Raw genomic sequence first — 10,027 nt, 5'->3', positions numbered from 1 at the left:
AGAAAACTACAGCTAAAAAGTAACTTATAGTAGGTAAACCACAGATTACATAACATCTACTTTCAGAAGCGGCGGGAATAGCAACAAATTTACTATGAATTTGGGTAATTTTATATGTTCTTATACACATAGGTATCTGTTAAAGTCTGTACCCATTTCGAAATGACGACGCCAATTCAGAGAAGTACTGTCGAAGTCAAGGGTTACGTCTACTTTTTCTGTTCAACGAAAATTTCTACAGTACCTATTCGATAATATTAATTGTCAGACCAAACAGGCGCAAACGCTTCGACGACAACATTTTTGTGTTTCCGCGAAAATCATAACAAACTAAAACAAACATTTTAGCGCTTCGGTGCCATAGACGTTTGCGATGTGTTAATTAAAGTAAATGGGATACCTAAGAAGCGCTCTAGGTAATATTAATAGAATACCTGACATCAGATTAATTGTATTAATATAACGATATTTTTTATTTCATCAATAAAAAGTTTAAGTTTATCTATATATTTTTCCTTTTTTACATAATCTTACATTTTATTTATTATAATTTAAGTGACAATTTCGAAAATTAATTAATTAATACTGGTAAAAGTACTACTATAATAATTTGGTAAAAATAATTAATTGACAAAAAATATTAAAAACAATATTTGAACTATGCAACGGAGATTCAGAACCCATATTTTCCCTAATCTTTTCTTTATTTTCGAGGCGAAATATTACTTTTTCCACAATGCGACCTATAGGATACCTAGAATTCGCAGGCAAACTCGGGTTTTAACAATGTATAGTTTGATGCAGTTAGGACATATCTTTTATTTAGTCAGACTGGTATAGTGAGACGAAGAGCAATGATTGTTGGACTGTGTTCCGTGATATTGTGGTTCGTAATTTTCCCCAAGGGATTGTGTAAGCAGGTAAGTTTGTAAAAATTATAAAAGTACTGTATAAAATTATATTACTTCTTCTTCTTCTTTTTCTGTTAACTTGTATTGAGATCGGTGAAAAAATAAAATATTAATATTTGTAATATAATTTTATGTGACCGAAAAATTAACAAATTACTATTCTTTGTTTTATTCAACAAAATCAGTTTTGTTCTATTTGAACTAAAAAAACATGTTGATGGATCATTTATTGTTGGTAAGATAAATCTATTTTAGCGCAAAATAAATAACGAACAACATAGAAAAAAAAATTTTCGAAAATGACGTACCTTTTCCAGAGTGACATTTTGCGAATGTCACGTTCTGAGTTACCTATTAAAATGATAGAATAACGGCATAAAGATGACTGCACTAAAAACGACATCGTAAGTATTTCTAGTAATAATTTTGATTGCATTTCAGAGACTCACGAACCACATAAATGACAACTCAATACAGTACTTCGAGCAATTCACCAACATTACTATACCGATAATGATACATTTCGATAAAGAACTAACTCTTAAACTGCGGAAGTCATCACCACACAGAACTAGATACGCTATGAAGACGATATCGAAAAATGTATTGAAAAAAGTTGAGAGGTTATTCTTGCAGCCATCGTTAAATCAAAGAATAAAGCTGGAATTGATAGACGCTAGAAGTTTAAAGAGAAGATTAGTGAATGACACAAATATATCAGTGTATTTAAAGAGATATTGTACATGGCAAGGAGAGAGGAAAAATTTAAGGAAAATGAACTATTTTTCAGTACTTCTTACCGGGTTGGATATGTATCATTTAAACAGGATGAGAAAAAATTGGAAAGCGACAGGTATTTATGAAAATTTTATTGTTTCTGATTTAGGAGCTTGTTGCATTAATGTCGGTTAACGAAGACATTTCATTTGTTTCTCTATTGTGTCTCGATTCTGCGAGATCGACGGGAAGAAAAAGAAGAAGGTCGGAAGATTTGGTGAATTTTTCACGAGCGTTTAGAACTCCGCCGCGGGCTCTCATTAGTGTGTAACGCCACGCATTATGACCTCTTTAGTCATATCGCGTGCGCGCTGGCATGATTTTTATTTCTTTCATTCTAAATTCAAAATTTTAAATTATTGTTCCACTTGATATTTTGAAATCACATTTTGTCTCATTCATTACCATAACGATATCGGCACGTACCACAGTACGGTGTAATAATAAGTAAAATACAGACCTGTGAACAATAAAATAATACATAAACTATAGCATTAAATCACTGTAAAATTTAGAACACTTTTCCGAAACATTAAAACACTTACCCTTCAAGGGTCTATAAATAATTTAAGATATTTTATTATATATATATATATATATATATATATATATATATTATTAGACTAAAGAGGTCATAATGCGTGGCGTTACAAGTGTTTATTAAATTGTACCATCCATGTTTGAATACACACACTAATAAATTAAGTAATAAGTGCTTCTACAATGTTAATTTTATTAATTATAAAAAAATATTCTTTATTAAAAAAAAAAAAACATCGGACACTAATGAAACGCTAAACGCCGCGTTCAAACTCTTGTGAAATTCACCCATTCGGAGTCCTTTGTACATACTTTCGGAAGGCACTTCAAAACATGGTGCCATTATATAGATATAAATATACATACATTAAGACACATCACACAGATTAAGCTAGCCCCAAAATAAGTTCTACACTTGTGTTATGGGATACAAAACTCAACAATACTATATTTTATAACATATATATATATAAACATCCAAGACCCGGGCCAATCAGAAAAAGATAATTTTCCATCATGACCCGACCGGGGATCGAACCCGGGACCTCTCGGTTCAGAGGCAAGCACTTTACCACTTCGCCACCGAAGTCGTTTAGATATTTACAAGAATTAAAATTCTCAATGTAACTATCATGGCACGGCTCCTTATTCATCACTATAAGCGGTGGTGGTATAGGGGTTAAGAAACCCGTCTGCGATCAAAAGGTCCCAGGTTCGACCCAATCTGAGACATATGTTATAGTAAACAGTAAGTTGAATAAAAACTATGACGAATTCTGCACACTAGTAGACGGTTAAGTTCACTTAGTGTGTTTGTCGTCTACTTGCATTAGATGGCGATATTTGTAAAGTTATGTCAGATGCCTTAATCAGCAATAACACACTCGATTAGTATCTATAAGAAGAAATCAATAATGAAGCAGTATATACCTCAAAATATCTTGTCACATTTATTTTTTTGCAAGGTCAATCAAACTACTACTATTGCATCAATATTTATCTGTCTGTCTGTCGTTTATCATAACCAATTTGATCTGTCTGAGCCTACTGAACAGATTGATTTGATTGGTAAGGTCAGCATCCCAACTAATACAAAAATGAAAGAAATAAAGAAAGAAAAATACGTTTATTTGTTCAAACATATAATAGTACTAGTGGCTCGCCCCGGCTTTGCTCGGGTAAAACTATAATAAAAAGTAGTATATGTCACTACTGAAGGTTTCGCCTATCTCTGTGCCAATATTCATCAAAATCGATTAAGTAGTTTTTGAGTTTATTCATTACAAACAAAAACAAACATCTTTACTCCTTATAATATTAGTATGGATATGGATACAGTACAATACATATAAAAACAAAAGTAATGCTTGAAGCAACAGCTCATAAATTATTTTTGTCTATATCTAGGGTTCTAAGCAACGTATCACGTTGAAACCTATACCAGATTTTAAATTAGACTATCCTCTATACAGCTGTGAAAACTGCATCAAATTCCATCCAATAGTTTTTGCGTGATGCGCTAACAAACATACAGACAGACATAAATTAAAGATGTAGCTCACTTAAAGTTATTAAATGTGTTTTGACGACCTCGGTGGCGTAGTCTAATGCGCTTGCCTCTGAACCGAGTGGTCCCGGGATCGATCCCCGGTCGGGTCATGATGGAAAATGATCTTTTTCTGATTGGCCCAGGTTTTGAATGTTTATTTACATATGTATTTGTTATAAAATATAATATCGTTGAGTTAGTATCCCATAACACAAGTCTCGAACTTACTTTGGGACTAGCTCAATCTGTGTGATCTGTCCTAATTATATATTTATTAATTTATTTAAATTTATAGAATTTTAATTCTCTGCCATTTTTTTTTCCTTACTCAAATGTCATCAAAATTGGTCCAGCGATTCAGCCGTGAAGACGTAACTAACATACCTACGCCGTTCAAATACAATATCAGTGTATAGGTTTAAAGGGTTAAATAGGTCAGAATATTTCAGGTCGCACCTACAAAGGCGGAGTATGCAGCACCTACTTCAGTTGCACATTATTGGAATGGAAGCCAAGAAATATTGTCTATCTGTTGGCCCATGAAATTGCACATAGGTAAGTCAACTCCTTCATCTTGTTTAGTGTCATTTCATCATGTGTAATACTGTGTACCTATATTTGTTAATTTACTTCCTTGGAGAAAAGGCTGCGGTGAAGTTTGTTGCGCCGCTTCTTCTTCACCTGCGCTTTGGAAGCCGGCAGTAGATTTAGTTTAAGTATTTTTTTTGACGTCAATAAGTGATGTATATCATCCTAAATTTAATAAAGAATTTTGAATGAATGAAAAATCATTTGCGGCTGATCTCAGCCGCACCACCATAACCACTCAAAGGCATCTGCCTTTGAGTGGTTATCAGATCGTTTGAACCACAGAAATCAATTTAGATTACCTTCTGTGGTCTTTCACACTTTAACAAAGACAAGAATTATTAGTTTTACTGTCTGACATTAAAATCTGTACTGTGTGTTAATGTCAATTGTATGAATCCTCTTTGAAAATGATTCCTCCCTCAAGAAAATTGACGGATCGTAATGACAGCGCGGCCGCAGCGGTCGAAGCGCTATGAGAACCCTATGGAATCGCAGCATTACCATACGATTTCAGTCTTGGAGTGGCTCACGATGACGACGCCCGCTGTTTGGACAAGAGGCACATTATGACAAGGCAGTACAACCCACATAGGAGACCTAACACGTGGTCTGTGTGCAGTCGATTGGCTACGCTGAAATTCTTGACGTAAGTTCAATCTTATGTCAGCTCCACACACATTATAATAAAACCGCAAGTGGGCTATGTCTATACGTATAGGAGATATTAAAGAAAAATATATATGAGGGTTCTTAACGGGACTGTACTTATAATAGAAGCCAAAACAATATCTTTTTAAATTTTGTCAGTCTGTCTGTTTGTACGTGCATCACGCAAAATCTACTAAATGAAATTGGAGGAGGCATTTCATAGTTGTGTAACGGATAGTCTAACTCAAATTCTCGTGTAGGTTTCATCGCGATACGTTGCTTGGAACACGAGATATTGACAATAATAATAAGTTATGAATGGACGCATAAAATAAACGCGGGAGAAGCCGCGAGCAAATGCTACATACACAATATATATTACACACTAGTGTCAACCAGTGTGCAGGTTTATTCGTTTGAAATAATTTATTTTTATTTTGTTACAGGAGCCAAGCCTCTCAGTGCCTGAAAAATGTTTTTTAAATAAGTAAATGTGATATTTTTTGTGTTAAATATATTATTTATTGTAAATAATTAAATGCCAATAGAAAAATTAGTATTCCTAAAATGTAATTATGCCTAGTATAAAAATAAAGTTATTGTATTCAGTCTTTTACTTCAATTTGATGTAATAAATGATGTAGGAAGTGAGTATGTAAAGAAAAAATTGACAAATATCAAAATCAAATCATATACTCAGAAATTAGACCTTCACAGACACTTTTTCACATCACATTCTAATAAATTAAATCTAATTCTAAAATAAATATATAAATCTAAAAAATTAATTATATAATACTAGATGTGGCCCGGGGCTTCGCTCCCGTGGGAATTTTGAGATAAAATGTAGCCTATCAATAGCAATCTTGGATATTGTACCTTTCTAATGGTGAAAGAATTTTTGCAATCGGTTCCGTAGTATCGAAGATTACCAGCCTCAAACGTACAGACTCACAATTTCACAAACTCACAAAGGCTTATCTCTTTATAATAATAGTACTTACAGATATAATAACTATCTTGGACATTCTATTCTAATTCGTAGTTAAATCATGCAGATTCTCTAAAAATAATCAAAACTAAAGAACGGTTCCTAGCCCCTTATAAAAAAAATAGCAATCTCTTTTACTATAATAATACCTTAAAAATATAGAAGGCGCATTCTCATACATTCATATTGACGATCTCGGTGGCGCAGTGGTAAAGTGCTTGCCTCTGAGCTGAGAGGTCCAGGGTTCGATCCCCTGGTGGTGATGGAAAATGATCTTTTTCTGATTGGCCTGCGTCTTGGATGTTTGTCTACATATGTATTTGTTATAAAAAATATATTATCATTGAGTTAGTATCCCATAACACGAGTCTCGAACTTACTTTGGGGCTAGCTCAATCTGTGTAATTTGCCCTAATATATTTATTTATTTTTATACATGGTGTCTGCACCACGATAAAAGTCGTTCAGTAATATTTAGAACTATTATTGCCCTTGAAGGTTGGCCACGTTGTTGTTGTCAGTAACTGTAGTGCCGTTTCTATTTCTGGAATTCTTTCGCGGTCTTAGATATCTGTAGCTATATATATCTAGCTATTATATTTATTAATAGCAATATCGTTTGTTAATGAACAATCACAACTTGTAGGCGCAAATAATTGCGCAGGCGCAAGAAATTGTGACAACACAGGAGTATTGTTAAAATGAGCAATATTTTTGCACGTGCGTTTTTGAAAACCGCTCTGATGAAACAAATGGACAAAAATTTATCATTAAAACATTTGCGTAAACATCGCGTAGTTAATAAGATACCTAGTATAGTTCTTTTATGTACCTACCGCAATGAAAAACCTATACAGAGTCCGGTAAAGTTTTGCAATGACCGAGTGTGGAGCCGGCATAAGGATGTATATGGGTCATTATACAGAATGGCATTTTTAAAATCACAAAAATAAAAGTCGGGTTATCCTAGGTTTTTATGTATACCTACTTATTGTAAAATATGATGAAATATTCTAATCACAAATAAAAAGCAATTTTTTATTATAATTCATGCAAAAAATCGCAAAAATATTTTTTTGTTGTTCACAGAATTGACGTATGTGTTCACCGAAATCACGGAAGTGAACATAATTTCTTCATTAATATGTAATATGGTAATTATTAAACCAAGATGAACAAACAAAACAAAAATATTTAAAAAATTGACATTCTTGTTCACAGAAATGACATTGAAATGGTGTCATTTCTGTGATATCATTCAAATTGGGGTTTTTAAGAAAAGAGTCTGTCGCTTTCTAAAAAAGTCGGCAATGCACCGGTGACCCATATCGAGTTGCAAGTAGCTGCGGTATTCGCTTACCATCAGGTGTCCTGCATGCACGTTTGCCCGTTGTATTTAAAAAAAAAAAAACAAAAAAATCATAATTTTCCTTCCAGAATTTCCATATTTTTCTTTATTTCCCGGGTAGTTTTGACTAATCTCATTTCTTTCTTCTTAAGATACTTCTATGTTTCTTCTTCTTACTTCTTCATGAGCAGTAGAATCTTGTTTGAGTTTTTGTCCGTCGACGACTACATACACTAGTACACTAGTACGAGTTGTTTCAACGCATATTAAGCATTACTTACTCTATTGTTCTAGCCTATTTTTCATATAACATCTTTTTTCTACAGTTAGCCATCTTTGACTGTACCAGATACAGCTCATAACCACAATAACAAGTTTAAAAATATGTACATAACTATATTTTTACTAACCATTATAACCAAGTCATTTTCGTGAAATCCATTATTTCAATGAACATAATGTGGAATATGCTCTAAATTCATTAAATATTACATTATTATTTTAGAATGCATGTGCCACGAGTTAATAAAGCGGGAATAAGATTTTGTACGGACGTATTATTATATGTCATTCAAAAGTGCCATAATATCCGCGAAAGCCAGTGATTTCTGTGAACAATGAGTTCACAGGTGTTCACAGAATTGATGATCACAGAATTCATTTTTAAAATGCACGCTTCGCCTTTATTTAACAAATAATCTTGCGATGTTTACCCTCAACCAAAATGAGTGCCCATTGCATTAATCATGAGCTGCGGTGGCAAAATAAATACGAATTTTATTTACGAGAATTCTTCCATAACCGAATTGACGCACCAAACTTTACTATTATAGTATAGTATATTACTTACAATATTTTTTATTAAATTTGAAATAACCTCCTTTTCATTTGACGCGCGCGAATGACTGACAGCGAAAAGCAGTGTTGCCCGAGTGATATGAGCCATTATTTCGTACAAAGTTTTTTTTTTCGGGCTAAATAGTGGTTCACGGGATTGATGATTTTTTTTTTTGAACATTTGTATAATCACTACAAATCTCAACATATTAAATGGAAAAAAAATAATTTATCCGTATTCTTATTCATTAAGATGTTTATGAACAAATAAAATGATTTCATTTTAATAAAATGTGTTACATTATTTTATTTATCAGGTTTTCTAAAGAACCATGTGATCTGAACAGTTCACGGAGTGTGATGACAGCCTCTTTTTTATTTTTATTTTTTACAAATGTATAAATAAGATTTCGTTGAAATTATTATATTTTTGATAAATAGTATACATTATTAAGTAGACAGATTGATTCAACTTTTGACATAACTTAAAAATAAATAAATATAACAAATGAACAGTTTTTCACCTAGTCCGTATAATGACCCATATAAGATTGTTTGTTACTCAGTCACGCTAAATGTACTAGACAGATTTCGACAAGTAGAATATGTCCTAGCATAGCAGATTTAGTGGTTTTGTGGCGTGTGGGCCCTAGAATAGGGACCACCCTATATCCTCGCATGAATGTTGTAAGAGGCGACTAAAAGGCCTTAACTCTTGATAAGTAACCCCAAAAGCATCCCTAAAGAGGGTTGACATCAAGCAGGAAGCCGGTTGTAAAAGCATAGCCAAATCAAAATGCAGTGGTTTATTTTTCACGTGGGCCCTGGGCTTCGGGACGTCGCAGCTCCGAATGAAACCCCCACCCGCGAGGATGGGGGAGGGAGCAGATAAGGTTTTTTTTTTGCCGGAATTCTGGAGTGGAGCTCCGGGGCACAGCTAGTTATGTTATGAATAATAATTAACAGGTGTTCATGTTCAGACAAAACTGCAATAAAATGAAAGTAGGAATCAGAGCGGCTAGCCCTGTTAACACTTTCGCTTATTGTCTATGATAAAATGGTATTTTTTTTCATTTTGTCTATGATATAAATATACATGTTATTTAACTATCTAGTGTTTTTGTCTGCAACTTCATATAGTTTCATTAGATGGTATAGATGTTTGTTGTCACCATCTATACTAATATGACAAATACGAAAGTTCGTCTTGTCTGTACCGCTTTCACTGCTAAACCGCTGGACCGATTTTGATCAAATTTGGTATGCATGTAGATAAAGACCCCCGTTCAAGCATGGCTACTAAAAATTAACCCCCAATTTTCTATATTGGGCAATGAAAATTTTTATGAAATCATGACTGACAACTTAAATAAAAACTGATACCCAGTGTTAGCAATCGACAACTCGAAGAGAAAGAAAGAGTCCTGAATTAGGACCATTTGGATGCCGTACGAGGCGACTAAGGAACAGAAAGCGACAATAGCATTCCCAAAGAGAGCTGACATCAGGTCGTGAAATCACAAACGATTCTTTAAAATTTTGCTTGCGGCTTTTAAGCTCCGAATTTAGCCAAAAAATATGCGAAGACGAGAAAGAGAGAGCATTATTAATGAGAGCTATGTACAAAACATAGCTCTACTCTACTGACCTGCAATAAAATGGAAACAAAAGAGTACAGTTATTCGGCGCTAAATAACTACATGTGCAATTAAACGTTGGAGACAAAGGATTGCGGTAGATGGACTCGGTTCGATGGACAGCGAGGAAAATCCATATATCATGCGGGGTACAGACATAGATCTGGGTCTCGGTAAGAAATTGTACATCATACAGTT

At 33.7% G+C, this 10,027-nt stretch overlaps 1 protein-coding gene across 2 annotated transcripts; it reads left to right on the top strand.

Moving 5' to 3' along the window:
- The first annotated feature begins 831 nt into the window (after positions 1-831).
- LOC128677574 (A disintegrin and metalloproteinase with thrombospondin motifs adt-2-like) lies at positions 832-5,621 on the top strand. Of its 2 annotated transcripts, XM_053758517.1 has the most exons (5): positions 832-920; positions 1,353-1,764; positions 4,227-4,332; positions 4,883-5,014; positions 5,463-5,621. In XM_053758517.1, the coding sequence occupies exons 1-5, from the start codon at positions 855-857 to the stop codon at positions 5,497-5,499; spliced, it is 753 nt and encodes a 250-aa protein (XP_053614492.1). In that variant the 5' UTR covers positions 832-854; the 3' UTR covers positions 5,500-5,621. The 2 variants fall into 2 exon arrangements, with proteins under 2 accessions (XP_053614492.1, XP_053614493.1); XM_053758518.1 differs by lacking the exon at positions 4,883-5,014.
- The last annotated feature ends 4,406 nt before the right edge of the window (positions 5,622-10,027 follow it).

This window comes from Plodia interpunctella, chromosome 18, assembly GCF_027563975.2.
Source record: "Plodia interpunctella isolate USDA-ARS_2022_Savannah chromosome 18, ilPloInte3.2, whole genome shotgun sequence".
Classification (NCBI taxonomy): Eukaryota; Metazoa; Arthropoda; class Insecta; order Lepidoptera; family Pyralidae; genus Plodia; species Plodia interpunctella.
The sequence above is the reverse complement of the archived record's forward strand: the minus strand, read 5'-3'. Positions and strand labels throughout refer to the sequence as shown.

Excerpts from the sequence above, each read along its gene's own strand:
- LOC128677574 (XM_053758517.1), top strand. The coding sequence starts at position 855 with ATGATTGTTGGACTGTGTTCCGTGATATTGTGGTTCGTAATTTTCCCC. Across the intron at positions 921-1,352 it reads CCAAGGGATTGTGTAAGCAG|AGACTCACGAACCACATAAA; the intron begins GTAAGTTTGTAA and ends ATTGCATTTCAG. Across the intron at positions 4,333-4,882 it reads GCCCATGAAATTGCACATAG|TCTTGGAGTGGCTCACGATG; the intron begins GTAAGTCAACTC and ends ATACGATTTCAG.